The sequence below is a fragment of the Urocitellus parryii genome, chromosome 1, assembly GCF_045843805.1.
Source record: "Urocitellus parryii isolate mUroPar1 chromosome 1, mUroPar1.hap1, whole genome shotgun sequence".
Classification (NCBI taxonomy): domain Eukaryota; kingdom Metazoa; phylum Chordata; class Mammalia; order Rodentia; family Sciuridae; genus Urocitellus; species Urocitellus parryii.
Window position 1 is genome coordinate 230687006 of NC_135531.1, and position 23472 is coordinate 230710477.

Here is a 23472-nt window from a genome sequence, read left to right on the forward strand (position 1 = left end):
AATGGAATCTTACCATTCTCTGCCAGGATAGTCACTGGGTCCGAGGGTTCAGAAGGCTGGCTAATGTTTACTGCAGTCCTGGCAATTGCTCTAAATTGGTACTGAGCATTCTCTTCTAAGCCAGTAGCTGTGTACTCTTCCTGGGGAATCTGGTGAGGTGTAGTATTGCACCGGACCCACTTATCACCAGGAAGTTTGCAAGCTTCCACGAAATAGCCAATGATTTTGCTGCCTCCATCATGCTTGGGGCGGGCCCAAATGAGGGATGCACTATTTTTGGTAACATCAATAACTTCAGGTTTCCCAGGAGGATCTAAAACCAAAAGAGATCGTCTCAGCATATATCTTCTTTGCAGAAGTTTAAACTCATAGCCACAGAGGTGATAATGGGAACTAAGTAACAAACTCAACAGGATGACGGTCATCCCATTTTAATAATCCCCCACACAGGAAGCTCTTGAGTCTGTGCTATATGCTTCAAAGAGAGTTATACATAGTAGACTTCCATGGTAAGAGATGGGGCAGTGGGAGGGAGGCTATTCTAGAAAATTAGTAATCTTCAAAGGCCCTAAGATTTAAATGTGCCTCTACAATATTGAAAAAAAATACTCACCCACTGGCATTCTTGCAGTTACGTATTCTGTTGGTTTGCTGGGTGGGCTGGAACCAGCTTTGTTTAGGGCATAGATTCTGAATGAATACTCAAGACCTTCCACAAGGCCAGCACAAGGATATTCAGTTGACCTGACAAGAGTATCATTAGCTTTCACCCACAGCAAGCTGTTTCTTTCTTTGCGTTCAATCAGGTAACCAGTGATGGGGCTCCCTCCATCGCTGTCTGGCCTGTCCCACGCAACAAATATGCAGTCTTTGTTGACTTTGGTGACTCGTGCATTCTTTGGTTCGCTAGGAACACCTGGAGATGAAAACAAGGAAAATGCCCGTTTCTGTTTTAAGTAACAGACTAGAAAGAAAACAATTATTTTTTTTTCTCTCTGAAAAAAATACATACCAAATGGGAACTTAGCAAGCATCTTTGGAGATGTGAGAGGCTCTGAAATACCAAATCGATTTTCAGCACGGACTCGGAAGATATACTCCTGGCCTGGGATCAGTTTTCCAACCCTGCAGGAGGTTTTTGTGACTGAAGCAAGAGCTGTGACCCAGTCCCCACGGCTAACATCACATTTCTCCACTATGTAATTGGTGATGTTACTGCCTCCATCTTCTAGAGGGATGTGCCAGGACAGGGAGCAGGCATCCGCATCTATGTCCGAAATGTCAAATGGAGGCTGAGGGGGTCCAGGTGCATCTGTGTGAACCGAGAAGAAGAAAGTGTAAGAATAGGATTTGGTAGGAAAGAATGTTTCTGGTCTTCACATTTCAGTGGCCATTTGGCTCATACTTAACCTACCCATGACTATAACTTTGACTTTCTGAGTGTCTGTCCCAGAGCTGTTCTCTGCTGTCAGGCTATAGTAACCACTGTCTTTCCTAGTAACATCTTTTATGATCAGAATTGAAGAGCTGTCTGCTTTGTGCACTGCCAGGTGGCTGGATGTGACAACTTCATCTTCTCCTTTCTTCCATGTACAGGTGGGATGAGGCTTTCCATACACATGGGCTTCTACTCGGAGTTTCTTCCCAGCTTTAATAGTAATTTGCTCTGGCATAAGGACCTTTGGTGGTACTAAAAGAAAAAAATGAAAATACATTAATTTTGGAGGGATCAAGTTTTCTTTGGTGGGGAGCTCTGCCGATGTTTTTCAAATTGTGTGTTGCAACCCCTAGTGGGTTCAAATCAGTGTTTGAATTAGAGCCAAAATTTTCCAAAGGAATGAAATAGAATATAATAGAAAATAACAGATGTAGCATATTTAAGGAAAGGTATTGTTTCAAGAAACTTCTTTTATATAGATGGGTGCATGTATGTTCTGTGTCATGATTTAAAATTCATTTACTACATGTTACCACTGTTTTCCAAGTATTTCTGGAACCAGATTCTTCAAAGAGAAAAGTCTATGTAGCCAAAGAAAATACTAGTGAACTTCTACCGGATGATATTAATGAAGCAATGACTACTTACACAGTTGTTCTTTGGCTTCGTATACTCCTTCGGCTTCTCTTGGCAAGCTGACTCCAACAGCATTTCTGGCCACTACTCTAAATTTATATTTCTTTCCTTCCTTTAAGCCATTGACAATGAGGCTGAGATCTTTTACAACAGAATACTCGGTCCAGCGATCTGCAGGCTGTTCTTCTTCTCTGTAACTAATGATGTAGCCGTCAATTTTAGCGCCTCCATCACGCAGAGGAGGTAACCAGGCTAACGTAGCACTGTTCTTCGTCATTTCAGTCACTTCTAGTTTTCTTGGGGGATCTGGCTCACCTAGAAGAAAAACATGATTTAGAAAATTATCTAGGCAACCAAATCAAATCTCCTTTGTTCATGTACATAGTAGTTTTAATATGTCATTGGCCTCAAAGTGTATGAAACCTATAGTTCAGCATGTTGAAAGTAAAAAAGTACAAGATGAGGCAGGTTACAGAAGTCTTTCCTGGGTGGGTTAGATATTTACTATGCTATTAGAATTTCCATAAATTAAATCCCTTTCAGTAGTAGGTTAAAATTATATTGGTATCTTGCTAAAATAGGGGTCTGGGGTAAGGAGGAAGGAAGGAAGGAGATTACTTACTTAGAGGATCTGATGCTAGCACTGGTTTGGGGACGTCTGTTGGGACGCCAGGGCCATACTCATTGACAGCAGTTACTCTGAAGAAATACTCATTCCCAGGGACAAGATTGGTGACGTTGAAGCTTGTTTTCTTAACTTCTGGGGTAACAGTTGACCACGTCTTTCTCTCTGCCTCACGTTTCTCCACAATATAATGAGTCACTTGGCTCCCACCATCATTTTCAGGAGGGGCCCAGGACACATGGCATGATGTTTTAGTGACATCTGAAACTTTTAAATCAGATACGGGTCCAGGAGTATCTGTAAAGAACCAGAGAATCAGACATCCATGTCTCATCAGAGTCCTTACTAATTTGTTTTTGGAGAGGGAAGAAGAAGTTTCTTAGCAACCTACCCAGTACTCTGACATTCACAAACACAGCTTTTTCTCCTGCGGGGTTCACCAGTGTTAAGGAATATTTTCCAGAGTCATCACGGGTAGAATTGGGGATGACAAGGAAGGCCATGGTGTCAACCAGATCAACTTGTCCTTTTCTGACCACATTATCAATACCCACTTTTCGCCAAGTGACTTTGGGAGCCGGTCGCCCTCTTACTATTGCAAATAGCCGAATAGGGCATCCTGCTCTCACTATGACCAGTTTTCTCATGCTGGCATCCAAATCAATCTCCGGAGGTTCTGCAAATGACATTAAGATTATTAGTTGGCTTTTCTGAATGTGGGGAAATCATGAGAAATGAAGTGAGAATGAGTCCAGTGCCACTGGAGAGCCTTACCTAGGATTTCTTTAGGTTTGATAGCCTCCTTTAGTTCTGCGGGGCGCCCAATGCCAACCTGGTTTTGGGCACACACCCTGAACTCATACTCCTGGTTTTCATCCAAGCTGGTAACAGTAAATTCCATGCGAACAAGCTGTGCTGCAGCATTGCACCTTTTCCAGCCTTCGTCAGGTGACATATCTGGTTTTTTGGGTCTCATTTCCACAACATATCCAATAATTGGTGCACCACCATCATAGACTGGTTTCCCCCATCCAAGTGTTATGGAACTTTTGGTAGTATCAACTACTTTGAGATTGGTTGGTGGACCAGGTGGTTCTGGAAATAAATTATATAAAAATATAGACATGGTTAACTGCAAGTAGTGATCTTCTAAAGTGGAGTTTTATACAGTCAATCCTCAATTAATCAAAAATAGTTCATTCACTTTCTCAATTACTGACTCCTCCTTATTTTCCTTTTCAAAAATTAAAGCCAGATGCTATGGTACATGCCTGTAATCCCAGGGGCTCAGGAGGCTTAGGCAGGAGGAACCCGAGTTCTAAGCCAGCCTCAGCAAAAGCAAGGTGCTAAGCAACTCGGTGAGACCCTGTCTCTAAATAAAATACAAAGTAGGGTTGGGGATGTGGCTCAGTTGTTGAGTGCCCCTGAGTTCAATCTTCAGTACCCGCCCTCCCCCAAATTAGAATCTACCATTGTTTTTTTGGTGATTTGCTAAAATGCCTATTTGGGAAAATATTGGCTAAAACAAAGTTTTGATATTATGGATTAACTCCTTTATCTAATACCTCTGTGCTTGAGATTAAGAATTGATATAATATCAGAAAAAAACAAGAACATCTTACCTATGGGGTCTTTTGCCACCACCGGTCTTGATGGTAAGCTTGGTTCTCCAATTCCAACTTCATTTTCTGCCTTGACACGGAACTGATATTCATGTCCTGGGAGGAGATTCTGTACTTTCAGACGTCTCTCGGGGATTGCACTTTTGTTAACAGGGACCCATCGCACTCCGTGTTTTTCCTTTTTCTCCAAATAGTATCCTGTGATAGACTTTCCACCATCATATTCAGGTGGGTTCCAAACCACAGTCATTTCTTCTTTGCTTACTTTAGTGACCTCTGGGGGATCAGGGCGACCAGGTCTATCATACTTGGTTTTTGCTATGACTGGTTTACTTTCTGTTGGAGGCCCTGTGCCTATTTTATTTTCTGCACGGACTCTGAAAATATATTCATTTCCTTCTATGAGACGTGTTACTGTAGCACTGGGAATCAAGACACTAGAAGAATAGGTGGACCAAACCATTCGCTTGCTCTCACATTTTTCTAGAATATAATTTTGGATTTCACAGCCACCATCATCTTCTGGTGGGTCCCATCGAACAGTACACCTATCACTGGACACATCAGTAATCTTCAGATTCCTTACAGGACCAGGCTTATCTAAAACATTGACAGTGGCATAGGCCACAAAACTGCCAGCTGTGTTAGTTGCTGTAACTACATATTTACCACCATCACTTCGCTTGGCTTTAGTAAGGGAGAATTTAGATGACTCAGCACTGGTATCAATCTTGACCCTTGGTGATCTTGTTAAATCTGTAGCATCTTTGTCCTTGGTCCATGCAACTTCTGGAAATGGTTTGCCTCTAACTGCAGCCTCAAGTCTAATGGTGTCCCCTGCTTTGACAGTTAGCACCCCACTTAATTTCAGATCAAGTACTGGTTTCTGTAAGTCTTCCTTCACAACAACTTCCTCTGTCTTTACCCAATCACTTTCCCCACCCTCATTCTTTGTCTGTACTCTAAACTCATAAATTTGGTTTTCAACACATTTGTCAACCATGTAGTGGGTTTCTTTAATGCTTCCTTTATGTACTCTTTCCCAGTCAGTAGAACCCTTCAGCCTTCTCTCAACATGATACGATAGATTTGGGCTGCCACCGTCATAATCAGGCCGCCGCCACTTTAGATAGACAAATGTCTTTCCTTTATCTGCAATATGAAGGTTTTCAGGCTCACCTGGCCTGTCAATAGGGTTAATGGCCAGAATTGGAGTTTTTGTTTCAATGGTTGGCCCAACCCCTACTTTATTCTCTGCACAAACTCGGAAATAGTATTCATTATTGGCTAAAAGGTTAGCCTTGATTGATCTCTTGGTGACATCTGAAGCAACAATGGACCAGCCTTTCTGATTTGGTTTCCGATATTCTACGATGAAATTGGTTATTTCGGAGCCACCATTATCTAGTGGATTTTCCCAAGAAATTGTGCAGTTCTCTTTCGTTACATTGCTAACCCTCAAGTTCTGGCAAGGCCCAGGTCTGTCAAGGACGTTAACAATGGCTGAGCCTTGGGCATGTCCACTGCTGTTCTTGGCTGAGATGATATACTTGCCGTGGTCAGCCCTGACAGCTTCTTTAATTTGTAACTCAACACGAGGTAGATCATGAATTATGTCAACCCGCTTTTCTCGGACCAACACTTTGCCTTCCTTAGACCAAGTTATGTCAGGTTCAGGTCTGCCTTTGACTCGAGCAAGAATGTGGATAGTCTGGCCCACTCTGACGGTAATAACGTCACGACAAGTAACATCAAGCTCGACTTCTGGAGGATGGAGGATGTCTTTTGCAAGCACAGATTCTGCTAGTTCTCTTGGTTCTCCCTCACCCACAATGTTAGCTGCCTTTATACGGAATCTGTACTCATTTCCTTCAATTAGTCCAGGTACCCTGAAAGCACATTGCCTAATGAGTTCATCCTTATTAATCCTGTCCCACTGTGCCGTGCCAGGTTTCTGACATTCCACTACGTATCCTAGAATGGGGCTTCCACCATCACTGAGGGGCTTTGTCCACACCAAGTCAGCCCATTCTTTGCTCTTGTCTTTCAATTTAGGATTAATAGGTGGCCCAGGGGGTTTAATGGGCCGGCAAGCTTTTATTGGGTCAGAACTTGGGGATGGATTGCTCAGTCCTGCAAGATTTTCAGCAAACACTCTAAACTCATATGTGTTTCCTTCATAGAGTCCAGTCACCCTGAACTTCAGGTCAGCTATTGGTGTTTTGTTGACCCTCACCCACTTTCCAGTTATCTCTCGACGTTCCACGTAGTAACCAGTTATTGGACTGCCACCATCAGATTTTGGCAGGGTCCAAGACACAGTTGCAGCATTTTCTGTAATGTCGGTAACCACTGGTTTACCAGGAGGAGATGGAGGATTGAACTTGTGTTTAGCAACAGTAGGTGTGGAGTCAAGGGGAGGACCAACACCCATCTTATTCTCTGCTTTAACTCGGAAAATGTATTCACAGCCCTTTTGCAGATGTGGGACTTTCAGCTTCAGCTTACTGCTTCCTGAAGACACAACACCCCATGTGTCTTTCCTTGTATCTTGTTTCTCAACGATATAATTTATCACAGGGCTTCCTCCATCATCTTTAGGTGGCTGCCAGGAGATAGTCATGTATTCGGGGGTAACATCTAGAATATGGATAGGGCCTGTTGGTGGTCCAGGAACATCGAGAACAGTAAGATGTACAGCTACCGTTTTGGTGCCAGCTGCATTGGAAACTGTGATTTGATATTCCCCAGTGTCTTTCCTTAAGCAGTTCTTGATGGTAAGTACAGATGAGAAGTTGTCAGTTTCAACTGTGTAGTGGTCATCTGTTTTAATCTCACTCCCATCAGTTGTCCACTTTACAGAAGGAACAGGTACACCTCTTATGATAGCAGGGAATCTGACTGTAGTTCCAGCTTTTACCACAAGCCCTTCAATTAATTTCACATCTAGCTCTATAGATGGAGGCACTGGAAAATAAACATGAGGAAATTAGATTTCAATTCTTGCATTATAAAGGATTTAAAGAAGAAAATAAAATAATAATGCCAATCCAAAAATCACCTAGTTTTTCTTGGCATTCTATCGGGATAGTTGTATCAGGGAGCCCGAGACCCACGATATTTTCAGCTTTTACACGGAATCTGTAGGTCTTTCCTTGTTGTAGTCCAGTAACAACGCATTCCAAGTTTTTCACAGTCTTGAACTTAATCCAGTCCTCAGCACCTTCTTCTTGATATTCCACCAAGTATCCAGTGATTGGAGAGCCCCCATCACGATCTGGTTTATTCCATACAAGGGAGACTTCAGTCTTGTCAACATCCACATGATGTAAGTCCTTGGGTGGCCCTGGGGGATCTTTAAAAAAAAAAAAGTCATGATGAATAAGTAGTTCTCCCAGAGACAGTTAAATGATACTTTGTATCCAGAGAAAGCAACTCACGGAGAGGATCCACAGCCTTGATGGGTTTAGGCGTCTCAACAAAAGGACCACGTCCATATTGGTTCTCAGCAGCTACTCGGAAGAGATACTGATTGCCTTCAGTAAGATGTTTAGCCAAATGACTCTTTTTCTTTGATGTAGTTGAAAGAGGTGACCACTGGGCACTGGCAACATCTTTCCTCTCAACCACATAGTTTGTCACAACAGAACCGCCATCATCCAGGGGTTCCTTCCAAGTAAGGTAACAAGAATCTTTCCTAATTTCACTGACTTCCAGATCTCTAGGTGGCCCAGGTTTGTCTGAAAAGTGTTAAATTATAGTTATAAAAGGGATTTAATCCAGACAAGAGAAAAAGGTGTATCAAAATATACTTTTAATGGCATAAGGATTAAAATTCTTACCCAATACAAGTACTTTCACGGAGACAGTTTTGGAACCAGCTGGATTCTCTACTGTTAAGGAATAAATTCCACCATCTTCATGGGCAGCATTACGAATTTCAAGCTTGCTGCCGACTGGAGTAACATCAATTTGTGCTTTAGTCGGAGCCTCTCTGTCTTCCTTTTTCCAGGTGACTTTTGGGAATGGCACTCCTTTGATGATGGCACTCAGTCTTAATGTATCACCAACTTTAATGTGTTGTTCTCTTGCCATGTTGGCATCAAGAATCAACTCAGGGGGTTCTAGAATGAAAAGAACAGCACATTCAAATTTGATTAGTTAATGCATGTTAGAATTATGCATATTCAGTCAGGCACCTATTCTCCTTGCACATACTGATGAAAACATTTTACTCACCAAGTCTGTCTTTTACCAGCACTGGCTCTGGAACATAAGCTGGATCTGATTCACCAGCTTCATTGACTGCCAACACTCTGAACTTATAGGTCTGACCATCCCGAAGACCAGTGACTTTATATTTAGTTTCAGGACATGACTCAGGAGTATGATTGGCTCTTCGCCACTCTTCATCACCAACTTTTTGGTACTCAACAATGTAACCCAGTATCTTGCTCCCGCCATCATGACGTGGTGGCTGCCAGGTTAGATCAACTGAGTTACATGTTGTATCTACTGCTTCAGGATTCACTGGTGGACTTGGTTTAGCTACATAAAAATTAAAGAAAGAAAAACCAAAAAGGTGTTAGAACTTAGATGGGAAAAATGTTGGATCATAAACAAACTGAAATGAAGCATCAATACTATACCAATTGGATCTCTAGCAAAGACTGGTTTGGATGGTGGGCTTGGATCTCCAATACCAATTTCATTTTCTGCAGAAACCCGGAATTCATACTGACATCCTTCTAGAAGATCAGGAACCCTAAATTTCGTGTATGGGTGGATAGGCTCTTTGGTAACCCTAGCCCATCGTTTAGACATCGTTTCCCTCTTTTCTAGGATGTAGTTGGTGATGGGCTTTCCTCCATCGTGTGGCTTGTTCCAGGTTACTAATGCAGAGTCTTTGGTGACTTCTGTAACAATGGGCTGATCAGGTGCATCAGGAACTCCTATAACAAACGTTAGCAAAATGTGTTAGAAGTTAATTTTTTTTAAACCACATCAAGAATTGACTCCACAGAAAGAAACAATACATACTGAAACGATCTTTGGCTTTCATTGAATCAGACACCAGAGGATCACTTATTCCATACAGGTTTTCAGCATGTATACGGAAAATGTAATCTTTTCCTTCCAGCAGTTTAGGAACTTTGCATGTTGTTTTAGCACTTGCAGAGGTCACAGGCATCCAAACATCTTTACCCAACTCCTTCTTTTCAATAATGTAGTTGGTGATTTCACTCCCTCCATCATCTAAAGGTGGCTTCCAGGAGATGACCATGTAATCTTTGGTTACCTCATCAAAAATGACAGGTCCTACTGGTGGTCCAGGACGATCTGCAGAAAAGAAATCAGAGCACAAAGTGTCGTTTCTACTTCTGCTTTTGAAGGATCAGAAGGTTCCTTGTCAAACAGTACTTACCAACAACATTAACTTGACAGAAACCTTTCCTGGAGCCTGTACTGTTCTCCACAACGACAGAGTATTTGCCAGAATCCGAACGTTTGGACTTGACCTTCTCTAGAGCAAGTGTTGTCGGAGTGATCTTTATATGAGTACGTTCATCTTCTAGCACATCAGCTTCATCTTTGAACCAACTAACCTTAGGCTTTGGTTTGCCTGAGTAGCGGCCAGTGAGGGCAAAAGCTTCACCAACCCTAACCGTGAGCTTATCTCTGAAGTCCAGGTCAAGTGTTGGGGGAGCTAAAAGTTAATAAAAACGAACAAAAAAGTCACTTTACTGATATCTTTGGCAACTCTATGAATGTACAATTTTCAAAGTATAAATTGTGGGCGACACATACCCAGTTCATCCTTGCAAGTGATTGGCTTGGTGCAAAATGATGGCTTGCCTTGTCCAACAATATTGACAGCACTGACACGGTATTCATAGGTATCACCCTCTTTTAAGCCTTTAACTGTGTATTTTCTGCTAAGCAAGTTGTCATTTGTAACTTTGTGGAACTTCTCTGTTCCGATGAGCCGGCTTTCTAGGACATAGTTAATGATTTCTGATCCACCATCATATTTAGGAGGATTCCAAGTCAAAGTTACAGTATTTTTAGTAACGTCTTTGACTTCTAGGTCTTCAGGTCGCTCTGGTACAGCTGTAAGTATGAACACAGAGAAAAATGTGTCATATAAGGAATGTAACAGAATGTAGTAAAAACTCCTTTGTAAGGACTGCATTTAAACGTTAAGTGATCTGCTTCAATAAATAACAGAAGTGACTCATCATGTGACTATGCAAGCTAAAAAGGGCCCAATACAGTCTAATTATCTTAATGAAAATTAGAATAAGAAAAATTAGGTGAGAAAATAAAGTTTCATTAAAACTAATTTAGGAAAGATCTCCAGAGTTGGTGGTTTTAGGGTTAGGAAAATGATTTAGTTTCTATTTAAGCTACTGAGTGGAATGTTTAAAAAAAAAATCAGAGTGTTATACACAGAAAGGATTTGATGAATCATAAATATTCCTATAATTTTTTTTTCATATAACTAGTAAAATACTATCAAATCATATTCTGAGAAGTTGTCTAATAAGTGCTTATTAAGTAAATGAAATGTATGGCATTTATATACAAATTTTGTCACCATGGTCTTATTAAATGAGTAAGGTGATGAAACTTGTTTTAAGTTGTACTTACTTATTGGATCTCTGATGACAAGTGCAGTTGGTGTCTCAACAAATGGGCCCATGCCAATAATATTTTCAGCTGCGATTCGGAAAAAGTAGGCTTTTCCTTGAATGAGACCCTGGACAGTAGCATTTTGTCGGGTGACTGTGTATGTCACTGGGGTCCAAGCTCTGCGGTCAGCTTCCCGCTTCTCAATGACATAGTTGGTGATTGGAGAGCCTCCATCATCTTCTGGAGAAAACCATGTCAATTTGCAGGAGTCATTGGTTAGATTGTCAGAGAGGAATGGTATTCCAACAGGACCCGGTACATCTGAAAATAAGAGGAAAAAATTCAAACTGTTTGTCTTTAGTGAACTCAACATGTGTTACTCTCTGCTTTTAAAAAGGAGACAAATATGGTTATGAAGAAATTAAGGTTTTGTGTCTAAGGGAGAATAAAATGCAAAAATCATGAGATGGAGGGAGCAGCAAGAGAGGGGTGAAGAGTGGTATAGTCACTTTGGGTTGTTTCCTCTCCAAGAGGTAAAAAGATAATTTTTTTCTGGGTGATGAGTCAATCAGTGAGCAGCACAGGAGGGATTGGAATTTTAATGTGGAAGTACATGAATTCTCCAATTAAAGTCACGGCTGTTTAGAAGTAAAAAGGTTTAGGAGCTTGAAACTGAAAAGCTCCCAGGACTACAGTTGAATGAAATGGTTTTATGTAATTTAAATATTAATTATTTTAACACAGGACTGGCTATTTGCAGCATGGCTGTACTTAGAGTCATGAGCTCTAAGTGGGAGGGCTTCACTTTCAAAGCAAATCTTTACTGGACTAAACCAGACAACAAGAGGCATAAAAAGTTCAACTCTATGTTCAGTGACATTTGGTTATATTCATAACCAAATGCGATGCTCCTCAATTAGAATACTGAAACCTTCAGAGGGTTTTTCATTATTAAGATAATTAGCAAATAACTATGTGAAAATAACTATTTTCAAATGTGAAAATGGTCGTCACTGACAGATTTTAAACATTCGTGTGTATAAAAGTTGCTTTTAGGGAAATGATATAATAATAGGCATTTAGAGTGGTACGTTCTGTAAAAAAAAGCATAAAAAACTTTATGTGTAGTAGGAATACAACTGTATAGAATATACGTAGGCTAAAAAAAGCAAAAAGGAAAAATTTTAAATTCTAATCTGTGGATTATGGGTGATTTTTTTCTTTTCCAAAATGTTTATAACATAGTTTTATTACAACATAGTTTTGCTGTAGATGTAATAAAAATGCTTGTTGAAAACATTGCATAGACAAAGTGAACTTATTTACCTAATACATCAACAATAATTGTCTTCTTTCTTTCCCCCCCTGCATTTTTGGCAAGAAGAGAATAGACGCCTTGATGGCTCCTCTGGCAGTTCTTGATGACCATGGACGAGCTGATGGCCGTTTCCTCAATGGTGGCTTCTTGAGGTAAGGCTCTTTCGTTCATGCTCCAGGTGACAGTTGGAGGCGGCTTCCCAGAGACGTAAGCAATGATTCGGATCACCCCTCCAGCATGGACGACAATTCTGTCTCTGACACTGGCATCCAGCTGGAGGTCAGGTGAAACTGGGAAAGAATTGAAAATTTTCAATGTGATTTCTACTTTCAGTCTGAAATGTTAGTATGGAAGAAATAATAGAAGGGCTGATAATTACCAATTCTGTCTTTCATTTCAATGATATCTGTGACTTCTCCAGGTTCTCCAATGCCAGCAATGTTAACTGCTCTCACTCTAAATTTATAGAATGCCCCTTCTTTTAATCCTGTCACAACAAGTTTTGTTCCTCTCACTTCTTTATCTTTAGCCTGGGGGAAATGGATAAACATTTTATAGTTAGTTCTTTGCAGCTTGTTGCTTTCATAACTTTCTACCATATAACCAGTAGCCCACTGACTCTCTTTAGGAAAATTGTCAGTTTAGGTTTTAGGGCTCAGCTTTTATAGGCAACACTAAATGGAATAACTTGCCAGGAATGATGTTTTAAAATTATTATCAAATGGACCTGGGGATGTAGCTCAGTGGTAGTCTCCTTAACCCTAATCTGATTAATTTTTTGACAATAACATATTTGCATCATTAGTTATGAAGTTATTTTTCTGATTTCTTTTCTTCCTTTTTTTTAACCTTTATTTTACTTTTTTTTTTTTTTTTAACGTGGTGCCAGGGATCAAACCCAGTGCCTCATGAATGCTAGGCAAGCACTCTACCACTGAGCCACAACCCCAGCCCTATTTTTCTGATTTCTTAAACTAAAAATATAGATAGAAGCTAATGGGATTGAGAGTAACTACTGGATTTTTAGTTCATACATAGTACATTTTTTAGAGCCAAGTTTTAGTTACCTTTTCCCATTCTTCTTTTCCTTCTTCCTTATACTCAACAATATATCCAGTTATTTTGGAGCCACCATCTTTTAATGGGGGAGACCATTCGAGGTCCACTGATGATTTAGTCCAGTCTGTCACTTTGGGAAATGGAGGGCCAGGAGGAGCTGGAACAAATCAGTATAAATTAGTATTCTTGACTTTTCCATTGCACTTTTGGAAGATAATTTTTTTTTAAATAAAGAATGATGGCAAGCCTTACCAATTGGATCTCTAGCAGTCACTGGATCTGATGGCAAACTTGCAGGACCCACACCAGCAGCATTGATTGCATACACGCGGAACTGGTAGTCAGAACCTTCAATAAGACCAGTTACTTTGTAAGAAACACCCAAAGTCATGGCTTTGATAGGGTCTCGGTTCACCCTCTTCCATCTCTTTGAAGTGGTGTCTTTCATTTCTAGCCAGTATCCAGTCACAGGAGAACCTCCATCATACTCTGGCTCTTCCCAGTTGACAGTCATGGAGTTACGAGTCACACTGCTAACTGTTGGTTTATCTGGTGCCCCAGGGACAGCTGTGGGGAAAACAATACATTAGTCTACAAGAAATTAGAAACAGCATAGATAAGAATAGCTTTGGTGTAAAATGTGAGCCAACTTACAGAAGAGGTTTCGTGCTGTCTCAGGTTCACTGTCAAGTGGTTCTCCAATGCCATATTTATTCTGGGCCATGATTCGGAATACATATTCATGGCCTTCTAGCAATTTGGGAATTGTGTACATGCACTCTTTAGGTTCGCTGGAAACACGTACCCATGTCTTCCTGTTAGCTTCTCTTTTCTCAATTACATAGTTTGTAATCTTGGACCCACCATCATCTTTAGGTGGAAGCCAAGATAATGTCATTTGATCTGCTGAAATTGATTCGAACTTTATGGGTCCTATTGGAGGGCCAGGACGACCTAAAATGGTTTAAAGAAGGAACATTTTATTAGAGTTATTTTTAAAGCCTGAACCTATTTATGGATGTAAAAACATGCAGTTTTAACCAAGTCATGCAATCTTTACCAAGGACATTGAGTCTCATCTCCTTTGATGCTGTTCCCAGGTTATTTACAGCTGTGATGGTGTATAAGCCAGTGTCACTCCTGCGAGACTGTGGGATAACTAAAGTGCAGGTGTCGTCCACCACCAGTTTGTTGACGTGGGTGTCATAGAGAACAGGTTCTTTGTTATCAGGCTTCTTTGGAGGAGCTTTAAACCAGGTGAGTGTTGGGAATGGCACTCCTTTGATTTTGGCCACTATGTTAACATCAGTTCCTTCTTCAACCTCCATGAATTCTTTGAGCTCAATTGATGGTGGGCCTAGATTATTAAAAATTAAATAAGTTATCATTAGGAGTAAAAAGTGCTGAAGGACAGAAAGTACAATTTACAAAGGTGATAAAGGTGTTTGTATCTACTATAGGCAGACTTGATATCCCAGGCCATATAAGAGTGGGTCTGTTTTTAAAACTGTTGTACTTGTTTGAGGAATAGGTACATGTAGTTTATTGGATCTACATGTGGCTAGATTACTCAGCGATTGCCTCTCTCTTTTCTGGCATAATTATGCATGAGCATATACTGATAAAAGGGCAGAAGGGAGTGAAGCTTAATAGCTTAGGCTTGGGAGCCCTGTCGCCATGATTTCTTTAATATTCATTTGGAGTTACAAAGGGATTCACAACGTTTACTCTGAGGTGACTTCCCCTCATAAGAAATGCAACTGCTGGTAGAGGCAAAGGAATTTTCTATTTTCCACAGATTTAGTATAAGAGTATGAAAGAGGGTAGTAACTATAGCCTTCAGCTTTGAAAAGAGAATTGAACAAATTTGCACAACAGTAGTGATGGTAACAATAATCAGAGAGCGCAGCATTACCATATTTGTATGTATATTTTGTCTTTTTAAACAGATACTTCTTTTTCTCAAGTGGAGGAAAAGAAATTTGATTGTGAAGAGAAACGCATTGCGGCAGTTGCCAAGCAAATGACTGGTTGCTTTCTGACCCTTCTGAGGAGCAGGCAGAGGAACTGCCTTAACTTCTGACAAAGAAAACAGCTTTCCATGGAGAAAATTACAGTAAGAAAATTACAAACATCATCTCCTTTCATGTAAGGAGAATGTAACTCAGTTGAGGTCCAGGGATGGGTAATTGAGGAATTTGCTAAGGACATTGAGTCTCATCTCCTTTGATGCTGTTCCCAGGTTATTTACAGCTGTGATGGTGTATAAGCCAGTGTCACTCCTGCGAGACTGTGGAATAACTAGAGTGCAGGTGTCGTCCACCACCAGTTTGTTGACGTGGGTGTCATAGAGAACAGGTTCAGCACTCAGGCCAGAGGAACTTCCTAATGTTCTCATATCCCATTCTTACTAATTTGGGGTAGTATTAAATACCTAGGAAGGCAGCTATCAAGAGGGAATTCTCTGTCAGTATGTTGGTACTTACATGTCTGGTCTTTGACAGTCACGGGGCCAACAGTGGCGGAAGGTTTGCTGACTCCTGCAGCATTGACAGCTTTGACCCTGAATTCATATTCCCCACCCTCGATGAGGTCTTCAACGGTAAATTCCAATTCTTCCACATCACGCTTATTGCACTGTCTCCACGCTTCCTTCTTTTTCCCAGTAGGGTCCCATGCAAGGCACTCAACGATATAGTGGGTGACAGGGGAGCCCCCATCATTCTTTGGAGGTTTCCATGAGAGATGGACTGTGTTCTTTGTTATCAGGCCAATTTTGAGTTTAATAGGAGGATCAGGAGGAACTGTAAAAATAGTTAAGGAGGCATTAAGCAGAGTTTATACCAATACAGTTCAATTTTGAGAAGATATTTTAGACTTGGATTTTAAAACTCACAGATTGGATCTCTGGCAGTGGTCCTCTGAATGGTTTCCACAGGTGGGCCAATACCAAAACGGTTTTCTGCTCGCACGCGGAAGAAGTATTGCTGTTCAGAAATGAGGTCAGGCACTACAAAGGAGGTGCTGCCACAGTTTGGATTGACTTTAGTCCAAGCCTTTCCATCAATAGTCTTCTTCTCAATGACATAGCCTTTGATCCTGTCTCCCCCATCATCGTCTGGCATCTTCCATGAAAGTCTGCAACTACTCCTTGTGATGTCACTGACTTTCAAATCTTTGGGTGGACCTGGTACATCTGTTGGAGGCAAATCATAATGTAGACAGCGTTCCTTGGATGTTTAAAACTAATTTGTTCCTATTCCATAGCAACTTTTAAAGTCTTTCTTACCCATGACTTTGACTCTGCAATTTGCAGTCTTCTGTCCTGCTTTGTTCTTGGCTGTGATGCTGTATTTGCCTGAATGCGCACGTTTACAATCTGGGATGATGATTATTGATGAGTTTTCAGCAGTCTCCAACTGTACAAAGGAAACAGTGTTCGTATATTGAATGAAGTAACAGTAGTACAGAAGTCAACCATATTGTGAGTTGTTTCAATTATTATTATTATTTTTTTACCTGTGCATCTTCAGGTATGTCATGAACTCCATCCTATTAGAAAAGAAGACAGTTGTAGTATAAATATTTCTTCCAGGGATTCAGTGGGACACTCAGGAAAATTTTAATTTTCTTACCTTCATGGCCTTCTTTGCCTTTCCATCAAACTCCCAAGATGATTTTGGTGTTGGGCGCCCTTTGATCACAGCAGGGATTCTAATCTGTGAGCCAGCCTTACAAACCAGGCAGTCTTGTGCTCCAATGTCAATGAAAACCTCTGGTACCTCTGTAAAGCCATAATGTAATAGGATTTAGCTGACATTATAAAAAAGCGACTGACCTATCCTCAGGAGATTAATCAATTTCATAATGAGATTTAAGAGATGCATACACTGAATAAGGACCAGTACCTTGAATATCAGTGGCAGGTATCTCTCCAGTTGTGTCACTTGGTTCAGATTCACCAGCTTCATTGACAGCTTTCACTCTGAACCTGTACTTCCTGAGTTCTTTCAGGTTGGGTACCACACATTCACAGGTAGTAAGAAGTTTGTCTGGTTCATTGACTCTCTTCCAGTCAGTAGTACCTTCTTCTTGCATTTCTACAATGTATCCTTTGATTGGACTGCCACCATCTTTGGCTGGTGGTTTCCATGCCAGTGAGATGCTTGACTTTGTTTTATCTTTAACCTCTGGGCAAGAAGGTGGCCCAGGTGGGTCTAATAAGAAATCAAAACAAACCAAAAAGCACATCAAATTTTGAAGGTAATGTAATGCTAGATTTTTATACTATAAGAATCCTTTTTTGCTACATAAGATTAAATATTATTTTTAATTTATTAAAATAGGAATGTTAAAAGGGAATAAGAATCTACTTGAAACAATCTACTTGTCTTTAGCATTAATGCAAAGACACAGAAATCAAACAACTGGAAAAGAAAGACTACTTATAATATCTAGATACTCTACAGTCTGTTTACACATGATTAGTGAAAAGCTAGTATACTTTTGTGATTCCCTTGATGAGGTTCTACCGTATTTTTCACTGAAAACACATTTTGTTTATCACAGTATGAAAAATTTTAAATAATTTCATCATTAGCTGGTATATCTTTGAACATAAGCTAATCTTAATGCTCTAGAAGGATCAATCTCTGCAATAATCACATTACCACCCTTTACATTTCTGAAGTGTTTTACAATTATAGAAATTATTTTATTCTATTTGTCTTTTTAATTATAACTCTTCCCCCTCTAGTGAAGAGACCCTATGTTCAGTAAACACTAGTTTGTTGAATGAATAAATGAATACCTATTGTACCATATTATATATATTCTCCATATAGAAGTTAAGAGTATTTTAAAATAACAGTTGATTTTTTCCTACCAAATATCCAATCAGATACACAGCAAACTGAATTAACTGTCAAGGACACAGAATTTTGATTTTTGAATGAATCTTATCATAGATCTTTCAGAATTTTCCTCTTTTATTTGCTCTCACAGAATGTGCCTGAAAATTTGATATCTTTGCTTGATAAATATTATTGAAAAGCTAACGACATTTTTCTTTTTGTTGAATTCCTGCAGAAGAGCGTCTTTAGTGGGAGAAATGACTTCAATAGTCTAATGAGAAAGAAGTTTATTTAAAGTATGAGAGCAGAGAGGAGCTTATAGTCAGTCCATCCAGGTTTTTATAATTCTGATTCCTTATAAAATATGAGGTTTAATCCAAAAGTTAAAAACTATATGATTTTATGTGTATATAGTGATATATCTATATCTCTCTCTATATATATACTTATGACTATCTATGTAAACATGAATAATAGTTTGACATAGAAAATTAAAAAGAGAAGAATGATGTATTTAGTAACTTTTCCCTTTAGAAATGATTTCCAGCAAGGAAGCATACTTACATATGGGATCTCCAGCAAGAGCTGGATCTGATGGTTCACTGGGAGGGCCAATTCCTGCAGCATTTATTGCCATGGCTCTGAACTGGTATTTAACGCCTTCAATCAAACGGGGAACATTAAATTCTATACCCTTCAATCCCACTTTTGTTATTGGTGCTCGGCTAACACGTGACCAGTAGGCGCCTCCTTCCTCTCTCTTCTCCAGCCAGTAGCCAGTAATTGGAGAGCCACCATTGTCCAAAGGAGGTGTCCAGCTCACTAACATTGACCCTTTGGTGCGCTCCAAGACTTTTGGTTTTCCTGGAGGCCCAGGAAGGCGATAAGGATCTTGAATGACCACTTTATCGGATTTGCACTCATCACTGGTTCCATATTTATTCACTGCTCTAACTCGGAACTCATACTGTCCATTGGGGATAAGTTTCCAGACCTAGAAATGAGACAAATAGAAATGTCTTAAAAAGAATAGGCTTCCACTGATTTTTACTCTTCTCAAAATTGAACTTACTTTGGAAGGTATTACTATAATGGGAAATAAATATATAGACTTAAATCATGGAGGAAGAAAGAGAGAAAACCCCATTTAAAATAAGAATATATAAATTTATTTTACCTCAGCAAATCTTTCAAGTAAAAGAGTATCTGCATATCAAATGGTATTTGCTAAGTAGCCTTATGTGCAAGGTGCTAAACACTATAATAATGAAATAGCTTCTTGTGCGTGATTTTGAGTTTAACCATTAGATTTCAAGGTTATATGAAAATGGTGTTAAATCAAAGTCATGTGCTTTTAAGTATGTGAGAAAATACCCAGAAACATTTACCCCATATCTTCTCTCTACAGCAGTATTGGTGACTTCTTCCCATTCACTCTTTTTCCTACTTGCATCACGTTTGTCAATAACATAATGGGTGATTTCACTGCCACCATTATCTAGAGGGGCATCCCATGTCAAGTAGCAAGATTCAGCTTTAATATCAGTAACAGCAAGATTTCTTGGTGGGGATGGGCGATCTGGAAGGAAAAGGACAGAGGAGCTTGAGAAGACAATTCTTCAACTGACAATGGATTTTTTTTATACAAAAGAAAGCAAGTCCCTTACCATAAACTTCAACATGAACATTTCGGAACACTGAGCCGAGGCGATTAGAAGCAGTAATGGTATAAGTGCCTTTGTCCTCCCGGACAGCTTTGGGAATGATAAGCTCTGTCTTTGCCTCACTGCGGGACACTTCTTCCTTTGTTATTTGAAGTGCATCGGTGGGTTTTTCAATTACTGTTTCGTTCTTGGACCACTCGATCTTAGGCATTGGAAGACCCGTCACATCTGCAGGGATGTTAACAGGCTCCCCTGCCTTAACTTTGATAGTGTCTCCTCGAACGGCCAGACGTAATTTAATATTTGGAGGCACTACAAAGAGAAGGGAGAGAAAGGGAAAAGCAGACAACTCATAAGGATGTTTTCTCAACTTACAGGAGAAGGGCAGAACTGTAAAGTGCATTAAAATTATTAGGTTCAGAATCCACACCTTCATCATCTTGTATGACTACATTAAGAGGCAGGGATGGTTCACTTTCACCAATTGCATTGACGGCTTTGACGCGGAACTCATACATTTGGTGTTCATCAAGATTTTCAACCAGGAAAGATGTGGTTGGGCAGAGGCGTTTGTTAACTCTTTCAAAGTCAGGTTTGTCATGACGCCGTTTTTCAATGATGTATCCTTGGATGGGACTGCCACCATCGCTGCGGGGTTCTTTCCAGTCAAGGGTGATAGTGGACTTGGTCCTTTCTGTGTATGTCAGCCTTTCAGGAGATGTCGGAGGACCTTTAACCAGAAGCAAATTAAATGATGAGCATGAGAGAAATATTAATATAGGAATTAATATTTCACATTATTCATGTGAAAAATAGGTTTCTGTTTGGCATTATCTTATATCCATTTTTAAAATCCTCCTCAAAATGTGTCAGCTACCAAAATATAGCCATTCTTGCAGAATTTGTTTTTAGCAAACTTTCCATTGAGTATTAATTAAAAATAAATCAAGGTGAACATATGCTTTTTTATATTTAGTCTTTTAGATTGTTTACCTCCTGTCACTGGGAAAGTTTCTAATCTTAATGACCTAGTAAAATAGGTCTGTGGTTTTGCTTTGGATGGCCAGTTGAGAGCAAAGTGTTTCTTAGCAGACACTGAGATATGGCTACTAAACATTCTGCAAATCATGTTGCCTCAAGTGTAGGTTTAAACACAATGGAGACTGTATGTAATCCTTCTATGGTTTTGTGTCCTGAAGGACAGAACCAAGGGTAAGTTCTGAAAGGTGAAACTAGACCCAATCCATGCTTACTGAAGTTATTGTAACTAGAAACAGTGGAATCCCAGCACTGTTCTAATGCTTGTGGCACAATTTAATGTGCTTTTTGAGACAAGCTTTAACAGTGGTGTAGGATATAATTTATATTTTTTTCCAGGGGGTGATGGCAGAGGAATGACTACTTTTGTCTCTTGAGAAATAGGTCTTTGTCAAAGGCAATGCTTTCTTAAAATGAGGGTCAGTGTGCATTACCAAGTATGTACAATTGTAAGATTTCATGTTGTCTCTGGAAGATTTCCTCTGATTATTTTCCTATCCTTTGGTGGTTCTTTCTGGTTTGTGGCCTCCCTAGCTATCCAATTTGGGGACTTTTTGATGAACAGGGCAAGGTTAAGGCATTTATCATAAGGCATTTTATCTTCTGGGAAAAAAACCCTATTAAACTACTAGATTATTAGAAAAAAAACAAACTCCAGTGAATTCCATTGGAAAGATTTAATACTTCTAAATTATTACTAGGTTATTACTAAGTCCCAGAAAATCAAAAGTTTTCAGCACACAAATCTATGGATGATAAATGTACTTGGAACCAAAGTTACTTTGGAATTATACTAAATATGGTGTCTTTAAGTTGCTTGTAGTTATTTGATTTACTCTCTAGCTATTCGTTTTTATTACTCTATTTATAGATCTTGAGACTGTTGAGAGTTTGAAACCATAAAGCTCATGAATAAATGATATAACTAGAAGCAAAGCAGTATGTATTTTGTACACAGTGAAAAACTTGTTTTACCTAGTGGATCAACTGCAAGAATTGGTCCTATTTCAACAGGAGGGCCACAGCCAAACTTGTTCTTGGCAATAACACGGAACATATATTCTTGTCCCTCGAGGAGACCTGTGATGTCACATTTAGATCTCTCGGTCTCAATTGGTTGTCTCCAAGTATGCATTTTAGCATCCTTTCTTTCAATAATAAAGCCCGTGATTTCACTTCCTCCGTCATCTGCTGGGTCAGACCAGTTAAGCAGACACATCTTTCTGTTTGTTACAACAGGTTTTAAGTCAAGAACTGGACCAGGGACATCTGAAAAATAAAGCAGCAAAATGTAATAAGTCACTATCACTTGGGAGAATCCTATGAAAATCCATGCAGAATTCCTTACCAAAAACTTCCACCCGAGCTGCTGCAAATTTGGAGCCACTGTTATTAGTAGCTGTAATTATGTATCTGCCATGATCTTTTCTCAATGCGTTCTTGATAATTAGCTCAGATTTGGTTCCCACGTTCTCTATTACAACACGGTCTTTGTCCAGCTCTCCTTCTTCTATGGTCCATACTCTTGTAGGCACTGGGCGGCCAGTCACCACAGCTGGAATTCTAAGAGTCTTCCCTGCCATGATTTGTATTCCACCCTTGACAGAAACATCCAATTCCACATTTGGAGGTTCTGTTGAAAGAGAACAGTCATACATTAGTCCAAAAAAGATGAAAAAAAAAATAGCCCCATCTTTAGAAAATATCCATCATTTTATTCAAATAAAACTTTTAAGTACCTTTTGGTTCAGCCACTGTAACAGGTTCTGTTTCTCCAGGTGGTCCTTCACCTGCAGCATTGACAGCACTCACGCGAAGTTTGTAATCAGCACCCTCTCGGATTTCTTTGACAGTGTATTGACGGACTTTGATCATCTTCTCTGTGCAGCGTGACCATTCATTTGTGCCAACCAACTGCTTATCGACGAAGTAGCCAATAATTTCCCCACCACCATTGAAAGCTGGGGGTTCCCATTCCAATTCAATAGTTGTAGAGCTTGTGTCAGCAACTCTTGGAACAGGCGGTCCAGGTGGAGCTAGAATGAATGCAGGTACACACATCAAACCCACTGATGGTTTTTAAATGTACAGTGGCTTACTATCTGTAACTTTCTTCCTGGGGAATTACTTACAGATTGGATCACGTGCTGTTTTGGGATCGGAAGGTGGACTGAACTTGCCAGGTCCAGCTGCATTTTCTGCACATACTCTGAAGACATAGGTGAGTCCTTCTAATAAGCCATCTACCTTGGTTTTCAAAGAACTCAGAAGGTTTTTGTTGACACGAGACCAATGTGTACTGTTAACTTCACGTTTTTCAAGCCAGTAACCCAAGATGGGGCTTCCATTATCTTTTGGCTCATTCCATTTCACTAGCATACTGTTGCTGGTAACATCTTCCACAATGGGCTTGTCAGGTGCATCAGGTGGTTCTGAGGAAAAAAAAAAGTAAAATTCCCAAATGTGACACAAAAATTGATCTTTATAAACTGTGATATATATACATATATATATGTATATATATGTATATATACGTATATGTATATATACATATATATATGTGTATATATATATATATATCTCAAA

At 39.8% G+C, this 23472-nt stretch overlaps 1 protein-coding gene across 23 annotated transcripts in view; it reads right to left on the reverse strand.

The window, feature by feature from the left end:
• The window catches only part of Ttn (titin), a 266326-nt gene that overhangs the window by 57430 nt on the left and 185424 nt on the right, over positions 1 to 23472 (reverse strand). For all 23 annotated transcript variants that reach the window (XM_077802977.1, XM_026391974.2, XM_026391969.2 and 20 more), the window contains 38 exons: positions 23019 to 23318; positions 22626 to 22922; positions 22235 to 22519; positions 21862 to 22155; positions 20279 to 20578; positions 19852 to 20160; positions 19573 to 19763; positions 18749 to 19178; positions 17240 to 17548; positions 16967 to 17115; positions 16851 to 16883; positions 16621 to 16750; positions 16228 to 16527; positions 15818 to 16135; positions 14392 to 14688; positions 13986 to 14285; positions 13584 to 13898; positions 13340 to 13488; positions 12652 to 12802; positions 12281 to 12562; positions 10973 to 11275; positions 10130 to 10432; positions 9747 to 10028; positions 9362 to 9661; positions 8971 to 9273; positions 8561 to 8869; positions 8164 to 8445; positions 7762 to 8061; positions 7383 to 7676; positions 4322 to 7288; positions 3474 to 3794; positions 3091 to 3375; positions 2697 to 2996; positions 2087 to 2389; positions 1415 to 1690; positions 1013 to 1312; positions 614 to 916; positions 14 to 313 (listed from right to left, as the gene is read on the reverse strand). In XM_077802977.1, the coding sequence (XP_077659103.1) occupies positions 14 to 313; positions 614 to 916; positions 1013 to 1312; positions 1415 to 1690; positions 2087 to 2389; positions 2697 to 2996; positions 3091 to 3375; positions 3474 to 3794; positions 4322 to 7288; positions 7383 to 7676; positions 7762 to 8061; positions 8164 to 8445; positions 8561 to 8869; positions 8971 to 9273; positions 9362 to 9661; positions 9747 to 10028; positions 10130 to 10432; positions 10973 to 11275; positions 12281 to 12562; positions 12652 to 12802; positions 13340 to 13488; positions 13584 to 13898; positions 13986 to 14285; positions 14392 to 14688; positions 15818 to 16135; positions 16228 to 16527; positions 16621 to 16750; positions 16851 to 16883; positions 16967 to 17115; positions 17240 to 17548; positions 18749 to 19178; positions 19573 to 19763; positions 19852 to 20160; positions 20279 to 20578; positions 21862 to 22155; positions 22235 to 22519; positions 22626 to 22922; positions 23019 to 23318 (13170 nt within the window). The remainder of the gene's footprint in view (positions 1 to 13; positions 314 to 613; positions 917 to 1012; positions 1313 to 1414; positions 1691 to 2086; positions 2390 to 2696; positions 2997 to 3090; positions 3376 to 3473; positions 3795 to 4321; positions 7289 to 7382; positions 7677 to 7761; positions 8062 to 8163; positions 8446 to 8560; positions 8870 to 8970; positions 9274 to 9361; positions 9662 to 9746; positions 10029 to 10129; positions 10433 to 10972; positions 11276 to 12280; positions 12563 to 12651; positions 12803 to 13339; positions 13489 to 13583; positions 13899 to 13985; positions 14286 to 14391; positions 14689 to 15817; positions 16136 to 16227; positions 16528 to 16620; positions 16751 to 16850; positions 16884 to 16966; positions 17116 to 17239; positions 17549 to 18748; positions 19179 to 19572; positions 19764 to 19851; positions 20161 to 20278; positions 20579 to 21861; positions 22156 to 22234; positions 22520 to 22625; positions 22923 to 23018; positions 23319 to 23472) is intronic.